The sequence below is a fragment of the Sminthopsis crassicaudata genome, chromosome 6, assembly GCF_048593235.1.
Source record: "Sminthopsis crassicaudata isolate SCR6 chromosome 6, ASM4859323v1, whole genome shotgun sequence".
Classification (NCBI taxonomy): domain Eukaryota; kingdom Metazoa; phylum Chordata; class Mammalia; order Dasyuromorphia; family Dasyuridae; genus Sminthopsis; species Sminthopsis crassicaudata.
Genome location: NC_133622.1, coordinates 211,216,826 through 211,236,128, shown reverse-complemented (window position 1 = coordinate 211,236,128; position 19,303 = coordinate 211,216,826). Strand labels below are relative to the sequence as shown.

Sequence of the window (19,303 nt, the reverse complement as noted above, 5' to 3'; positions counted from 1 at the left end):
GTTATTCAGTCATTGTTCGGTTGTATGTGACTTCCTGACATCATTTGGAGTTTTTTGACAAAGATACTGGAATAGTTTGCTACTTCCTTCTGCAGACCCAAGTTCAAATATGGCTTCAGGTTATTTATGAGTTGCATGAACCTGGGCAAGTTAACTTCTGTTTCCCTCAGTTTCCTCATCTGTACATTAGGGATAATGGCATCACTTATTTCCCAGAGTTGTTGTGAGAATGAAATGATATAATATTTGTAATGTGCTTAGATAGTATCTGGCATATTGTAGATACTAAATAAAGGTTTATAACCAATCTAGTTTTACTGTCATGGAATCAACATTGACATCAGCCACTGTAAGTTGCTATTACGTAAGTGATTTATTAGATTTTCTCTCTCATCCTAGGTAACTTTCCTCTTTATGACAAAGTAAATGCTATTCAAAAATTTTAAAATGCTGGTTTTCAAAAACATTTTATTCTAACACAGACTGACTGTTGAACCTGGAATGATTCTTTGCCTTTCATATAACATTTGGTCATATTCCCTACTTATCTCTAAAAAAGGTATTACAGTCCTTTGCACTCTTCCCAGTTATTGAGAATTTTTTATCTAAAATTCTGTGGTAACACCATATTATTTTGATGGTGGTTCATTTTGTCTTACCTTAAACTAAATCAACTATAATATTCTCAAGTCTGAATTAACCTGAACAACTTTCCCAAATTCAACAATTTTATAATGTATCCAGAGAAAAATTTTAATTTGGGAGTCTACTTTATACTTCAGTGGGTCTTTTGGGGGTTTTCTTTTTTAATTAGCAACATGATCTCTTTTTGTCTCAATTTCCTCCTCTATGAAATGAAGCAGGGGTTGGCCTAAGTGACCTTTCAAATGATGTCTAACTTTAGGTCATGTACAAGATCTAAAACATAGTACTAATTAATTTTAAAAGTGAAATAACAGTAAGAAAAACTGTATTTTAAAAGTACAACAATGGTTGATTTAAGCAGCAAAGAAAAGGGTATTAGTAAGTCACATAATAAATATGTAATCTGCAGTTGGCAAACACCCTCCAATCCTAAAGACTGACGAAGGTGCAAAGGCAATGGCTGTAACACCAAAGCAGATCATAATAATTAATCAATGTCATGTAGATATAAAATGACTGATGTCTTTAAGCAGTTCTGCTGTTTTGTGAGCTACAGAGGATGCTCTCTCTGGAACTGAGTTGCATTACTTTGCCCTTATCACAGGCAGACTACCTCAAACAGAAACCAGTTTTGCAGTTCAATTAGAAAAAAAAATAATCTCTATATTTATTATAGCATATTAATTTATCCCTTCAATAGCAAAGAATCATCCCTAAAAAAGATATAAATGTTATCCTTAAAAAAGATTAAGGGATGTGGTTTTGCATTATGTAGAAGTTTAACTTGCTCTAACAAGGGGAAGGAGAAATTATTATATATATATGATCGTCTTCCAAGCTGTCACTGTGGGAGATGAAATATTTTTCAAACTTTTTCTCAAGAACTGTTTCCAGGATTAGTTTGAGTTAACAAAGAAAACTATTATGATCACTTTATAGACAGACCTAAAAGGGTATTTATTTGATCCGCAACCTTATTTTTAACCAAACTTTGTTCTGAACTCATTTTGGCTATGTTCCAAAATTAAAATAGGACTAAACTTTGCCAGCCCTGTGTGTACTTTCAATTCAATAGGCATATGTTGAGAACCTGTTCCATATTTAACAGTGATAGATACAAAGATTAGATATGGGCAGCTCAGTTTTGGGCCTCATGGATCTTACTGACTGGTTGAGAAGTACACTACATTCACAAATAGTTTTGAAGGTCATTCCCAAAGAGATTTTCTAATGAGACTTTCTAAATAAAAATGAGAAGCAAATGGAAGCACTGTTGAAATAAATGTAGAGCCATCTAAAAGTTCTATGATCTTTTGGTTGTAAGGAAATAAAATCTTGGCTATCCTGATCAGATACCACTAAAATTTCTGTGGATCTGATAACTGATATTCATATAGGTGACCCTGAATCATCAAAACAAGGTATACTGGGAACAATTTAACCTTCTTTTAATCTCAACATTAGAAAGAATCTCAGAGGTCTTCTTGACAAGAGATGTCAAATGCCAACCCCTCCTGAGTGCTGCAGGAACCAGATTAAAACTTAATTGGGAAATAGTAAAGAAAATAAATAAAAATGCAGCATAATGTTAATTTGTGGTTTTTTAAGTCAATGGCACCACTGACTTAAAAGTCTGACCTATATAACTGAACATATAATAACCCATCAAGTATTTATGGTCAGGTATATATTCTCTACATCAACATCCTATTTGTATTTTCAAAATCAAAATGTCCCAAACTCATTACTCTCCCCCAAACCTGCCTGTCTTCAAAACATAACTATTTCTATCAAGGGAACTCTATCCTCCCTACTTATTTTAGTTTATAACCTCAGAATCATACTTGTTTTTCCTCATCTTCCCTAATACAATTTAGCTATATTTTCCTCATCCACTGTTTCTTTTTTCTCCATTCACGAGGTGCTCCCCTAATCAAGGCTCTCATCATAGATGATTGTAGTTGTCTAATTTGTTTCCCTGTTTCTGGTTGAATCTCTATCATCTCTAACCTAATGTCTGCATTACTGAAGTCAAACTCAACTAGAACTGGGGCCACTAAATAATATCTAAGAATCCCATGGGCCATGTGTTGACTTTAAAAACATTTGTTCATTTTTTTTTTATTAGAACATCAATACATTAAAATCGAATGGGTACTACATTGTAATTTGGTTCAAGCAGCACTTGAGAGTATTGAGAGCTATGTGTCTTAACACATCTGGTCTACATGACTGCCAAACATATTCAAAAAATACCTTGGTCTCTGGATTCAGAAATCTGCAATGGTAGATAAAGGATAAACACAATTTTTTAAAAAAGTAATTATTACCTTTTTTTTTTTTACCTAATCATATGAAAAAAAATCTTTTTAAAATTCTGAGTTTGAAATGTTTCTTTTTTTTCTCTTTCCGAGCCTTAAGACAGGGAGCAATTTTATATAGGTTATACGGATGCAATCATGCAAGACATATTTCCATAGTAATCATGCTGAAAATACAAATATCTTAACCTGAGACATAAAGTTCTCTACAATCTGGCTCCTCTAAATCTTTCCAGACTTCTTTTACATCTTCCTCCTACACATATCAACTGTTCCAGACAAAATGGATGATTAAATATTTCTCACTCCTGTGCTTTCATACAGGCTGTCTGCTACACCAGGAGTTGATTCTTCTGAGTTTATCTAATTCTTAGCCTCTTTTAAGGCTCAGATTAGGTGCCATCTTTTCCTTTCTTGATATCCCTATTTGTTGAAGTCTCTCTCCATATTTTATCTTTTTTTTTTTTTTTTTAAACCCTCTAAGGTCTAAAGTTCTTGGCAAGAGGGACTACCATGATGTTTTGCAAAGAGCAGGGGCTTAACTTGGCTGAAATGAAATATCAGCATATGAACTGTTTAATATAAAGAAAAAAGGAAATGAATCACATTAATAATGATATTTTTGAATACAAATTACAGGTCTTCTTCAGAAAGGGAAACAAGAGGAAATTGTAGGTTTGATTTCCTTTCCCCAAAGCAAAGATACAATTGGTTATTTCATTTTACAGTGTGCATGACTTCAATTTATACACCAATAACTTTGCAGAAGATAAATAAAAATTTAAGAAATTCTTGGCAGAATACACAAAGATCTTCCAAACAAGTCAACATTTATATGATATTCCATTATTTTAATAAAAAGATAGGCATAGGGGAGAGAAAAGCAGAAATTATGTGAGAAAATATTTATAAAATAATTCAAAAGGTTCAAGTCTGTTATCACAGATGCTTTTTTTCTTCCCACAAGAAGGGAGGCAGAAGGCATTATATGTGTGGACTACCAAATGTTATCACGAAAAATGAAAAACAGAGTATCTAAACAGACTGACTAGTTACAGATGTGGGAATCATTTCAGAATCTGGTATGTGTTTGCAGTCAGATCAGATCATTGACTAGTTAGTACAAAAATTAAAATCAATACTTAATTAGATGAAAAGATAAAGATGAAAGAAGACAGCACATGTAATTACTGAACTTCTAATCCAATCTGTTAAAACAAGCACTAAAGCAGAAAAAAATGAAAAATAAGTGACAGTAATAACACTATCATCACTTCTTAACAGAAGTTTAACTCATGAAAATGTCACCACAAGGAAGCTGAAACACCCTATGATGGCTGACCGTGTCCCTGATTAGTTTATCTTGGTTGTGTTCTCCATCATTTTTAACCCTCCTCAGGCCTTCTACAGCCTCATCCCCTCCTCCTCAGGCAAGTTCTGCCTCATAGCTCACCCTGAAGCTAATTCTACCCTCACTTCCCCTTCTCACACAGCACGCATCATCTAATGTATCCTTCCCCACTATATGCCCCTTCCACACTTGAAGAGGCAGCCTTTCTTGCCAAGGTTAACCCTTCTATATTAACCCATGTGTAAAAAAAAAAAAAAAGTTATGGCAGTTGTGTGTCTGTGTATGTGTTTGTTCAGTGGCAAAGAACTGGAAATTAAAGGACTGCCCAACAACTGGAAAATAGCGCTTCTGGGGGGAGCCAGGAAGCAGCTCGAGCTCTTCCAATTTTCCTTGAAAACCAAGCCTTTGAACAGAATCTGGAACAACGGAGGCTCTGAAGAGGCCAAATGAAACCATTTTCCAATTCAAGATAGATTGGAAAGCCTTCAAGAAAGGTCCGTCTCACTGGGGTGAAAGACATGTGCAGCAGCCTAGTTCAGATTGTGTCCAGGACCAGAGGGCCTGGAAAGAGCAAGGGAGCTTGGATTACAACCAAGAATCAACTACCCAGCAAGGCCAGCAAGACTGAGCGTGATCTTTCAGGGGAGGAAATGGACCTTCAATTGAAGTAGATAATTTTCAATCATTTCTGATGAAAAGACCAGAATTAAAGAGAAAATTTAATCTTCAAAGAGAAGGCTCAAGAGAAGCATAAAAAGGGAAACAAGAAAGGGGAAAAAAAATATATTATTTAAAGGGTAAACCTGTTTACATTCCTACATGGGAAAATGATTCTTGTAACTCTTGAAAAAAATGTGTCTTTTATTAGGTAATGAGAAGGGGGGTATATAGAGACAGAGAATATTGGGTATAAGTTGACTTTGATGAGATGATATTTTTAAAAAGACATTAAGGGGTAGAAAAAAGATTGTACTGGGACAAGAGGAAAGGGGAAGTTAAATAGGGTAAGAGGCACAAAAAAAACTTACTAAAATAGAGAGGATGAGAATTGTTTGAAACTTAATCTCATCAGATTTGGCTCAAAGAGGGAATAACATATACACTCAATTGGGTTAGAAGTTTATCTTACCCTATAGGGAAATAGAAGGAGAAAGGGAAAGAAACAGTAAAAGAAAGGAGTAAGAGAGGAGAAGAGGGGTGATAGAAAGGAAGGCAGGCTGAAGGAAAGTGGTCAGAAACAAAACACTACTAAGAAGGGATGGGGTGGGAAGAGGAAAAAAAGTATATAAAGGGGAGAAAATAAGATGGAGGGAAATACATAGATGGTAATCATAACCATGAATGTGATTGGAATGCATTCTCCCAGAAAACAGAAGCTGAGAGAATGGATAAAAAACCAGAATCCTATAGTATGTTGTTTACAAGAAATACATTCGAAACAGAGAGACAAATACAGAAAAAAAGATAAAAGGCTGGACTACACTATATTATGCTTCATCTGAAGCAAAGAAAGCAGGTATGACAATTCTGATCTCACACAAAGCAAAAACAAAATAGCTCTAAATAGAAGATCTAATTGAAGGAAAGAAACTAGACCTTGCTAAAAGGTCCCAAAAGCAATAAAGTAAATATCATCACTAAATATATATGCATCAAGTGGTACAGCATCCAAATTCTTAGAGAAGAAGTCAGCAAAACTATTCTAGTGAGGAACTTCAACCTCCCCCTCTAACCACAAAATAAACAAGAAAGAAGTTAAGGAAATGAATAGAATCTTAGAAAACTTAGATATGATAAACCTGAGGAGAAAACTAAATGGTAATAGAAAGGAATATACCTTCTTTTCTGCAGTACATGCCACCACACAAGAATTGACCATATAATAGGGCATTAAAAACCTTATAATCAATGCAAAAGAAAAAAATTAGTAAATATATCCTTTTCAGGTCATGATGCAATAAAAATTATAGTCAATGAAGATTCAGAAAAAGACAAACTAAAAAGTAATTAGAAATTAAATAATCTAATCCTAAAGAATGAGTTTGAATAACAAATCATAGAAATAATAATTTAAGAAAATAATAAATGAGAAAACATACCAAAATTTATAGGATGCAATTAAAGCAGTTCTTAGGACAAATTTTATATCTCGAAATCTTTACATGAATAAAAAAAAAAGAAGTGATCAATGAATTGAGCCTGCAACTAAAAAAAAAAAACAAAACTAGACATATTAAAGGAACAATTAGGATCTATTTTACCCAACTCTATGCCAATAAATGTGACAATCTAACTGAAATAGATAAATATTTTTAAAAATATAACTTGCCCAGATTAACAGAAGAGGAAATAAATTATTTAAATAGCCTCATTTTAGAAAAAGAAATAAAACAAGCCATTAAAGAACTTCCTAAGAAAAAATTCCCAGGGCCAGATGGATTTACAAGTGAATTCTACCAAACATTTAAAGAATAATTAATTCCAATGCTATGTAAATCATTTAGAAAAATAAGCAAAGAAGTCCTAGAAAATTCCCTTCATGACAAAAATGTGGTGGCTGATACCTAAACCAGGAAGAGCCCAACATAGAAAGAAAATTATAGACCAATCTTCGTAATGAATATTGATGCAAAAATTTTAAATAAAATATTAGCAAAGATATTACAGAAATCTATCACCTGGGTAATATACTATGACCAAGTGAAATTCATACTAGGAATGCAGGGCTAGTTCAATATCAGGAAAACTATTGGCATAATTTATCCTATCAATAGCAAAACAACAGTAATCATACGACAAATACAGCACTCATTCCTATTAAAAATACTATAATATATAAAAATAAATAGAATTTTCTTTAAAATGATAAGCAGGATCTATCTAAAACCATGAGCAAACATTATCTGTAATGGGGAGAAGAAGCTAGAAGCATTTTTGGTAAGATCAATGAAACAAGGATGACGTTATCACCACTATTATTCAATAGAAATGTTAGTTTTAACAATAAGAAAAGAAAAAATATTGAAGGCATTAGAGTAGGCAATGAGGAGATAAAACTATCACTCTTAGCAGATGATATAATGGTGTACTCATGAGAATCAACTAAAAAGTTGCTTGAAATAATTTAACAACTTTAGCAAAGTTGCAGGATATAAAATAAATCCACACAAATCATCACTATTTCTATATATCACCAAAAAAGCCTAGCAGCAAGAAATAAATTCCATTTAAAATAACTATATATAATATAAAATTTTTGGGAGTCTATCTGTCAAGATAAACTCAGGAACTATATGAACACAATTACAAAACACTTTTCACATGAATAAAGTCAGTAGGAAGAATGACAATTCTACCTAAATTAGTCTACTTATGCAGTGCCTTGTCAATCAAACTGCCAAAAAATTATTTTATGGAGTTAGAAAAAATAATGAAAAAATTAAAAGTCAAGAATATTAGGAGGATTAATTGAAAAAACACAAAGGATGGTGACTTAGAAGTACCAGACCTAAAACTGCATATAGCATCAAAAAGTTGTAGCATCAATGGAATAGGTTAGGTAAACAAGACACAACAGTCAATGACCATAATAAACCCCTACTCCTTGATAAACCTAAAGACTAACTTTTTGGATAAGAACTCACTGTCTGATAAAAACTGATGAGAACACTAGAAAATACTATGGCAGAAAGTAGGCATAGAATAATACCTCACAGACTATACCAAGATAAGATCAAAATGGGTATATTAGATATAAAGGATGATATGATACAATAAGCAAATTAGGAGAAGAAGAGGTAGTTTACCTGTCAAATCTTTGGAGAAGAGAGGAATTTATGACCAAAGAAGAAAGAGAACACATTATGAAATACAAAATAGACAATTTTGATTACCATAAAATAAAAAGTGTTTGCACAAACAAAACTAATGCAGCAAAGACTAGAAGAGAAACAGAAAGTTGGGAAATAATTTTTACAGCCAGTGTTTCTCATAAAAGTCTCATTTCTAAAATGTACAGAGAATTGAGTCAAATTTTTAAGGATACAAATCATTCCCCAACTAATAAATGGTCAAAGCATATGAACAGACAAATTTTCAGATGAAGAAATTAAAGCCATCAATAGTCAAAGGGAAAAAATGCACATAATCATTATTAGAGAAATGCAAATTAAAACAACTTTGAGATATCACTTCACACCTCTCAGATTGGCTAAAATAACAAGAAAGGCAATGATGAATGTTGGAGAGGATGTGGGAAAATTGGGGCACTAATGCATTGCTGGTGGACTTGTGAAATGATGATAGAACCATTCTAGAGAGTAATTTGGAATTTGGAATTATGCCCAAAGAGCTATAAAACTGTGTATACACTTTGATGCAAAAGTGGAACTACTGGGTTTGTATCTCAAAAAGATCATTATAAGGGGGAAAAGACCCCTACATGCAAAAATGTCTGTAGTAGCTCTTTATGTGGGAAAAGAATTGAAAAATTATTAGATGCCCATTAATTGGGGAATGGTTGAATAAGTTATGGTATGTGAATGAAATCCCTAACTTATTATTTTGTAAAACTATACTATAAGCTATAAAACATACTATTGTTTTATAAAAAATAATGAACAGACTGATTTCAGAAAAGCCTGGAAAGACTTATATGAACTGATGCTGTATAAAGTGAGCAGAACCAGGAAACCATTGTACATAACAACAGCAAGGTTGTGTGATGATCAATTATTAGCTCTTCTCAGCAATTCAGTGATCCAAAGCAATTAAAAAAACTTGGGATGAAAAATTTCTTTTTTTCCTTGCTGTTTTTCCCCTTTTCTAATTTTTCCTCTCAACATGACTGATATAGAAATATGTTAAAAATGAGGGTACACTTAAATAACATTTTAAAAAATATAAAAAGGGGAAAAAGATGAAACAAACCACCTTCCCCCTCAAAAGAAAAGTAAAAAAAAAAAAAATACTAGTAGCTGAATGATATGACTACTATTGACTTCTATGAATTAATATAGATTGAAGTGAGAAAAACTAAGAGAAGATTTTATAGGATAACATCTATTTTTGAAAATGAAACAATTTTGAAAAACTTGTTATTTAATGAACAAAATAACAATGATGATTCTAGAGAACTGATGATGAACATGAAAGTCTAATTAGTTCTTTATGGAGAGATGATAAAACTAACATGTAGAATGAGACACTCATTTTTGGACATGGCCAACATGGGATTTTGTTTTGTATGACAATGTGGATTTCAGGTAATTATTTTTTCTTTATTCTTTCAAATTGGAGAGAAAGAGGGAGATTATACACACACACACACACACACACACACACACACACACACACACACACACATATATATACATTAAATAAATAAAAATATAAGACATTTTGAATGAATTAAAATATAATTTATAGCATGGACTTTATTTCATTTTGACTACTCCAAACATTTTGTTAACTGTGATGCTTTCACAGCTGTGGTTAAGATGAATGAAACCACTGGATTACTCCATGGGTCATAGTATGTTTAAAAAAAAAATCATCATAATCTATTACTAAGCTTCATACAATCCTCTCTGGAATTTAAAAGTACAACATTTACGCTTTTTTAAGGTGGTTCTTTATTTTAATTTTACAGCTTTTCTTTGCCCCTTTAAAAAGAACAATGGATAAAATTATATTTTATTGTGTTTTCTATACACACACAGCTACATGTTATGTTACATATGTATGTGTGAACATATGTGTATATAGGAGGGATATATGTACGTATGTATGTGGATGTGTGTGTGTGTGTGTGTGTGTGTGTGTGTGTGTGTATAAAATTTGAACTTCTCTAGTTAAAACATCTTTAGATAGTACGTTAAAAAAAATTCACCTTGTTAAAATAAAACTTCTCACCAATGGTCAACTAGAATTAAGGGATATATTTGATTCAGAGATTAGCAGTTTACAATATTGATGGATCCAAAACAGAAATGGGTGAAATTCCTCTGCCACAGTCCTTAGAGGTTGAATGTCTTAGATTTGAGGAAATGAATGAAATGATCTTACTCTGGGACAATGCAACTGAAAAGATCAAACATTTCTATTGAGAGGTCATGATAATTCAAGATCATATATAAAAGCAGTCACAAATGCTGACAGATTTAGATGAAAGAGTATCACAAATTCAATGTGACTTGTCTGCTATTAGGTTAAGATTCCTCACTCAACTCATAAGATAGATAAGATGATCTCAAGAAAGTTTTTTTAAGTAGAAAAAAAAATTAACTTTAAATATTTATAATAACTATATTAGATTTTTCATTACAAAGTTCAAGGTCCCAATATTTAAAACATAATACCTCTGCCTACTAGGGTCAATCTTGAGTGGCAATTATGATAATGAACAATTTCTGTCTCAATCTATATTTATCAGAAAGGGAAATACATACCAAAGTGCATATATGTTTAACTGATTTTATATATTTGGATCTAATCACATTCAATCAAGATTTGAGTGGGTTACAGAACAGAAAACAGAAGGGTACTAGAGCCCAATATAGAAGATCTTTTGGAAGAGAAAAGCTGAGAAGCAGCATTCATTTTTTAATGCTGTATGTGAAAATGGGACAGGCTGCAAAGCAGTAATTACCTATTTTGTGCTCATTCAGGTCCTTTGTTTCTCTGCTCTCTCTCATTGTCTGCCTTTTGGCAATTTCCCTGTTCATTAGCACAGTAACCAGAGGCTGCTCAGGAACAATAAAGGGGATTATGATTATTTATCCTATCCCTATACAACATCACTACCACAGAGATATTACTAATTTTATTTTTAAATTTTCCCCAAAATGAGGTAACATCTCCCTCAGGCTGTGATGCATCTGTGTATTCTGGTCTCTCACTATGCACTAGCTCTACCATTTATATAAACAGAAAGTATGGAAATATAGTACAAAAAACATAGGTGAAGTCAGGCAGGTATCGGCTTCTTAAAGTTCATCATACTATGTTCAAAAAGTTTACAAGTAATAAGATATCCCTCAAAAAAAGTACCAGTCACAATCATCTAAGCAAAGAAAAATTAGAATGTAAGCACTAATTTAATCAGAAAGAGTAGGAAAAAAACTTAGAAAAATATTAATTTCAAATTAACATTTTAAATGCAATTCAGCAAAGATTTATTAACTCCTTATTTAATAAATTACTATTAAATGTTTATTCAAGACAAAAATTTGTATTATTAAACACTTTGCTTTAAAAAAAAAAAATACCAGGACAACAAAATAGTTATCCTGGAGATAATCCTGGAGATTACAAAGAAATGTACATTTTTAAGATTCTAACTCTCAACTCAATTACCAGAAAGAAAAAAGAACCACGGAATTTACAGGAATTTAGCTGTATTCCCTCCATTTCAGTTTTGCTGTGCTCAACCTTTTTGGAGACAAAAAAATAACACTATCAAGGTTTTATGTCCACTTCGAGGCAATCACAAAGTGAGAAAATAAGTACCGTGTGCTGTTTTATTGCTAATAGAGTTTGTTTGCTCACATTTTAGAAAGTCAATTTCTATAAAGATAGTAAAACCAAAATCAAAAGGGTTTTTAAAAGGCTATTTTTAGAGGTTTTGGTTGTCAAACATGTAGATGGTTGATAAACTAATCATAACCATGAATATGGTATTTGTTAAATTTTAATACAAAAACATTTTATAGAAAATAACAAACAGTAGATGGATATATATATATATATATATATATATATATATAGGAATGGCTTAAATAAAGCATTTTATTTCTATTTCCATTAAACATTATTTTCTTTCGAAGGCTAAGAACATAAAAATTCTAACCATAGAAGCCTTGACATCTTTGAAAATTAAATTCTCCAGAATTACCAGAATGATTATCAACTGCTTTAGTTTCATTGGCTACCTTTAATTTAGTAACAGTTCAATTATAGACTACAGCCCCTTGCACTTGAAGTTACAATTTTTAAGCTTTCTATGTCTAAAAATGAATCCCAGCCACAGAGGTGAATGAGATCTTGATAGGTCATTTTATAATCAAATGGAATAAAGGGAAAAAAAAGTCACTTTACTTACTACTGAACAATATTTATTAAGTGCTTTCTGTATGCTAAGCATTAGGAAATTCAAGGGAATTGCCACACTCATAAAGAGCCGTAAGATTATAAATCAACAAATTATAATTTCTGTTCCATACAGACATGTGCAAAATGTACCTTCCTAAGTATTAGTGACACACATCAACTCCATCCTATTTCAAAAACTCTATTTCAACAGACCCTTTTCCTTAAGTTTCCTTTTACTGGTTTACTTTGCCCCACCCCAAATCAAAGTTTACATCTTTTTCTTTTTATTAAATTTCATTTCTGTATATTATAGCAATTCATATTCTCTAAGCAGAAGTAAAAACAACAACACTTCCACCACCACACAAAACATATCAAACATAAATTAGAAATATTTATTACCAGAGCACAGCTAACTTTAGACTAGAGGCAAACGTTGACAATTCAACCAGCTCATGTCCTGCAGAGCCAAATTACTCTACTACAACATAATGAAGATTTCTCCCCATATGGTAACATACCAAGACACATGAAGCCAAATCCTTTGAATCCCCTTCCTATTAGCTGCCATCACTATCTGAAGCTGTGAAATTAAGGCAGCAATTCTCTGTAAACTATCAAACAGTCAAATTACAACAATACAGACAGCTATTTGTTTACCACGATCTAAGACCTTGATGTTCTAAAAGAACATTGTTTAATTTTATTTTCATCTACAAAATACCTAGTTAGGAAAAACTGTAACCTATTCAACGACTCATGAATCATTTTTTAAGAGCAGAAATTTTTTTTTTGGTTGTTTCTCTTTGATTTGAAAAATTTACCAAAGCAAACTACATAGGGAAGGAAATGATTCCAATTAGTATCCTAGAAAGTGCCCTATGTTTATACATTTGCAAAGTATATTGCTAATTAGGAGAGAAATCCAAGTTTCCAAGAAATCCAACTAAGCAGCTCTGGCTTGTATAGACGTACCAAGTGAGAGCGGTCTAATTGTTTGGAAAAGAATGGAGTCAGACAGCAAGTGTTAAAAGTGGAGGTTACATTTAGCAGTGTTTTGATCTTCTCTATTTTTTGCAACACTGAAAACCATACCTATAGTTTGCACCTATGAAAGGGCACCTGAGGTGACTTAAAAAACCTGTGATAAAATAAGTTAATGTCTACCACATTATGCTTAAGGAAGAGTGCTAGATCCAGTTCATATATGGCTAACCAGTTGTAAAATTTTCAACTCAAAAATTGACACATATTATAAATCAAGGCTTTATGTGTTTTCTTTATTTAAATTTTCTAGATGTAAGAAAATTATGGAGAAAATATTACTTATGCAAATTAAACTTTAAAAGTGTGTCTTGCAGCACCTTCTATTTTCCCCTTTCATTAACATTTACTAATACAACATTGATCAGGACTGTGTCTAAAGACTTTTCTTTGACAGTGTACTTACTCTTTATCAAGTTCTAGTTTTAGCATATTACAAAAGCAAATTAAAAGTAGGTAGAATAAATGGGGACAGCTAGGTAGCGCAGTAGACAGGAAGGCTTATCTTCCTGAGTTCAAATCCAGCCTCTGACACTTACTGCCTGTGTGATCTTGAACAAGTCACTGAAACCCATTTACCTCCGTTTCTAAATCTGTAAAATGAACTGGAGAAGAAAATGACAAACCACTCCAATATCTCTGCCAAGAAAACCCCAAATGAGGTCACAAAAGAGCTGGACATGATTGAAAAATGACTTATGACAATTAGGAGGAGAGCAGACTTTTGGTGATGGTAACAATGAAAAGCAGACAACTTAGGAAGAACAGCTTATAGCCAAACAAATCTCAGAAATTTGAGGAAGAATAGCTGTATTTTGGCAAAGTACAATTCAATTCAATTAAAACAAAATTAATGGTATCCTATACACTTCATGAGGACCTTAAATTCACTACCATGTTTAAGGAGACAAAAAGTATCCAACAAAGATATTTAACAGTATTGACACTTAAAAGAACTAAGTTTCATTTTTGAGAAATTCAAATATGTGGAATAAGAGTTTCTTTGTCTGGCATGCAGTAAGCATTTAATAATAACTACTTAATGAGTGATTGATAGAAAAGTAGCCAGCAAGAACATTGTCCATACAAATCAGTTTGCCCATCTTGATCAAGACCAGACATGGTCATTCCTAGAAGGAGCATGTACTTCTCTAAAATTCTCTGGTATAAGGGTAATGTCAGATTGGTGCAAGGGGCCACAGTTGCTCTACCTTTCTACTCATCCATTTATCTTCTGTGGTCTCCAGCTAACTGAAGTATGGGCCTTCTCAAAGCTAATTCAGTTTTTGGCTCGATATCAATAATATTTTTGAAAAAAGCTTCTCCATCAGTGAGTTCATTTTATTCACATTATTTTACTTATTGCCTCCATGTTAATGATTCCCCGTTATGTCTAATCTTGGACCTGATATCCTACTACCTACTGAACATTTAAAAAAAAAGGAGAAGTTCATATAAAGCTTTAGAAATTAGAAAGTTATTTCCTCATAACAATGTAAGAAGATAGCTCATCAACAATCATTCTCACTGAACAGATGAAGAAATTGTGTTTCAAGTTAAAGTAACTTATCCATGTTAATTTTTCTATTTTCAATTTCCAAAAGAGAAGATTGTATGGGAGAGATGGCAAAAGAAGGTTTTGGACTGATTAGGAACTATGCATATGAAGAATGTTATAATTGTATAAAAGATTTATTTTTAGAAGAGATTTATATATATTATAAGAGATTTAGGGTGGAAAAATTTGGAAGAACTTGAGAAGTTGAAGGAAGACTTAGGGATAGAATAAAAAGAAAAGACGGATTAAGAGGAGAACATAAGAAAGTGAAAGATTCAAAAGGAAAAAGAACTTCAATTGGTGGGGCAAAAGAAGAGTAAGGCATCAAGGAAAAAACAAAACCTGAGTAGGCAAGACACCATTTGATATTGGACAAGTCATTTAAGCTCTGCCTACTTTCAGTTTCTTCATTTGTAAAATGGGTAAAATAGTAGCATTTACCTCAAATAAAAAAGTACTTAGCACAGTTCTTCATATACAGCAGGCATTTAATAAACGGTTATTAATTTAAGTACTTTGAAAATTTTAAAGCACTGTAAGTTATTATTAGGAAGTAAATTAAATGAGAAAGTTGGGATTGGAAGCTGAGTGTGGTTGTACACATGTTAATGCATATTAAAAAGTGAGGAAAGTAAAAGTACTAGAATTCTAGGAGAGGGGAAGTGGAGGAAGGGAATAAGCATTTATATAGTGCTTACTGTGCTAAGTACTTTATAAATATTATCTCACTTGATCCTTATAACAACTTTGTGAGGAAGGTGCTATTATTCCAGTTTTGCAGTTGAAGAAACTGAGGAAGATAAGAGATTAAGGGACTTTTCCAGGATCACAATATAAGTAAATAACTGAAGCAACATTTTAACTGAAGTCTTCTTGACTCCAGGCCCGGCACTCTCTCCTCATTAAAAGAGAAGTTTGGGAAACAGAGGTATGACAGAGAGTACTGGAGAATTTCAATTTCCTGAAAATCTGCTGTAGCTTTCTCAGTTCTAAGAGGAGAACAGCCAAAACTTTATTGACTTGTTAAATAAAAAGATCTAAGAACTGATGAGGAAATTCCATTCTAGATCTGATTCTCTCCAAGAAGGAGGAATGACTATTAAGAAAGGAATGGAAAAACACGCTGGCATTTCAGACAGAAGAGGAAAGGGAGCGTAGACTGAATCTTCCCTGAGTTCTGGGGGAGCCCCCTCCCTCTTCAACTTAAAATGCTCCAATGGCTCCTTGCTACTTCCTATTGCTAACCTGTGCATAGAGAGTAAGTGGTACAACTGGGATTTGACTTCAGAACTAATGATAAAGTTCAGCACTCTTTTCCACTGTGCCATACTGCTACTCTTCAGGAAAAAAAAAAAAATAATTTTATTTAATGTAGATTATTTTAAAGAGTTTTTACAAGTAACAAACATGTACTGTGTCAAACACATTTGTGTGGGGAAAAAAATGAACTAAAATATTTAATTGATGCATATGCTTAATATTTCTCCTTATAAAAGGTTAATGGTCAGAAGGCACTTTTAACTTTAGATTCCTCTTCTATTGGATTAAAGAAGAATGTTGTTTTTTTCCCCTTTATATATGTCCATTTTTTAAATCACTTCACTTCAAACACCTTCAAAAAACCAAGTTTTCTCAATTAAAATCTGTAACAGTGATATCACAGCACTATAGTGCCTAGAATATGGTAGGTACTGAATAAGTATTTATGGGGTGGAATACTAATCAAAATCCAAATTAAAATATTCCTCACTCTACTTTTCTTCTTACCTGCTTTAACTGAAAATGGCTTCTCAAGTAGAAAAATTGTTTGCTTCCAGTGAGTTTGGGTACTATGGGGACCCGTAGAAAATAAGACCTGTAGAGGCAGAGTTCAAAAGTAACTGATTGAATATAATCTTCCAAAATCATCAATACCAAACACACATCCATTGTTAGCAACTGCAAAATATGCTTAAATATTTATCAACAATCAGGCAAACTCTAGAAGAAAAAGGACATTTAATAAAAAGAATTTATTATATAACTTGTCATACTTACTTTTTTGTGGCAGTTCTTCTCAAAAAAGATATCAAAGTAGCCAGCAACTGCCTATTAAGAAAAAAAAAAAAAAATCCATCAATAATGATGAAATCAGCGTATAAAAAGTATTAGTGATTATTTATTCTTTTTTTTTTTGAATCTCTTCCCAGATAGCTAAACAAAGAGATCTATTTTTCAATCATATTCCCTTTTTGCAATGTACTAAGCTGCTTTTACAGTAAAGAAGCTACCCTCTTCATTGCATTTCCTTCTTCTTATAGTATATTTTCCCATGTTAGTTCACAAAAGCCCTTTTAGCTTCCCAATACTATCAGTCAATTTTACTATTCAATATTTTTCATGTTTGGATCTTCTTTTCCTTCTTTCTTTGATATCAGTGGAAGATAGGCTTAATACTGCTCTGTCACAGTTCAGTGACTTGACTGGCAAAGATGGAAGAGAAAGCAGTCTAAGTTAAAGTCTCTCCCACAACCACTCCAACAAAGATCTAAGAAGAGTGTTATTACCTAAAAATTAGTCTATATAAGGTATAGGTCAGAAAGTAAAAGATTATACTATAAAAGAAGGAAGGGTGTGTGTGATGGAATAAGTAAAACTTCAACCTTATTTTTATCTCAATTGATTAAAGAAGATTAGAATAGAAATAGAAATACCATATATATATATTTTACTGACAATGCAACAAATTATATTCAGTAAAGGACTATTGAGGAAAGGATTAAAAATAGAGTATTAACAACTCTAAAGAACCAGTAGTTCAAAGAAAAAGAAACAACAGGTCATTTCTTCTAATAAATTGATAGCAATAGGACAAAATAAAAAATTGCAGGATGTAGTCAAAGCAAAATTTGGGGGAAATTATCTCTCTCTAAAAAGTTTCATTATCAAAAATGGAAAAAACCTAAAAGAAAATTAATAAATTTTAAAAAATTAAACATTAACTTGAGATTTTAAAAAATAAGATACTAACAAAATGGTAAGCAGAAAGTTTCCATTAAATTAATAAAGATAAAAATGGGGGCTCTTTTTGGGGAAAAATTAGCCAGTAGCTAAAAAGAAAACTAAATTATTAACATCAAAAATGAAAAAATGGTGAATAAATAACAGATGAAGGATTAGAAACTACATTGTTGAATTACATGTCAATAAAACTGATTTTAATTAACATTAAAATTTACAAAAATGTAAAATGTTTAGATTAAAACAATAGAAATTTAACCAACCAACCAAGGTTCAATAAGCAAAAAAAGGATGAATTTACAAGCTAATTTTATCAAACCTTCAAAGAGCAAACAATTCAGTATTATACAATTTGCAAAAATAGAAAAAGGGATTTTTACCAAATTCTTTTTCTGATACAAATATGGAGACAATCAAAATCAAAAGAAAACAAGAGACTTTCAATATCCTTAATGAATACCAACACCAACATTTTTAAACAAAATTATTGCAACGCTAATTGTGCCCAAAAGAAGAAATGCTATGACTAAATATAGGAGGAATTAGTATTGCTTCAATGTTAGGAATCTTATTGGTTATATGTCAGGAAACAACAAAAATAAGATTATGAAAAGAAAGTCAACCAAAGAAAAGGAAATCCAAAGTCTTAAAAAAAAATTATTCTGAAGATTAGAATTGGGCAAGGGAAAGTCAGTGACGTTATGAAATCAAGAAATAACAAAACAAAATATAAAGAATGAAAAAACTGAAGATGGAACATCTTATAAAAAAACAACTGATTAAAAAGAGAAAAATATAAGAATAACTGAACTGAAAGCTATGATTAAAAAATAAATCTTGACACAATAACACAAGAAATAATTAAAGAAAAAACTTCTGAAGTGATAGAACAAGAGGGAAAAGTAGAAATAGAAAAAATCCTATTAGCACTCACTACTTCAAAGAGATCCTACAAGGAAAATATATATTTGCATCACTGCTAAATTTCAAAAACCCCCGATCAAAGAGAAAATTTGACAAGCAGCAACAACAAAAACACAATTCAATTAGAGCTACAATTAGAATTGTACAAGACTTATCAGCAGCTACAACAAAAGACCAAAGACCACAGGTCCTGGGATATTATATATCACCAATCAAAAAAACTAGGCTTGTAAGCCAAAAATATATTATACTACCAAAATTAGGTATAATATTGAACAAAGAAAAAAAAAAGGCATTAAATGAGCATTCAGATTTTCAGGATTTTATCTCAATTTGAACTCAATTGAAAATTTAACATGTAAGAGCCAA

General features: G+C 32.0%; 1 protein-coding gene across 1 annotated transcript in view; it reads right to left on the bottom strand.

The window, feature by feature from the left end:
• PRMT3 (protein arginine methyltransferase 3) overlaps positions 1 to 19,303 on the bottom strand; it is a 141,207-nt gene that overhangs the window by 3,147 nt on the left and 118,757 nt on the right. Inside the window, exons 14-15 of the mRNA XM_074275636.1 lie at positions 17,048 to 17,098; positions 16,778 to 16,865 (exon numbers count right to left, since the gene is read on the bottom strand). Of these exons, the coding sequence (XP_074131737.1) occupies positions 16,778 to 16,865; positions 17,048 to 17,098 (139 nt within the window). The remainder of the gene's footprint in view (positions 1 to 16,777; positions 16,866 to 17,047; positions 17,099 to 19,303) is intronic.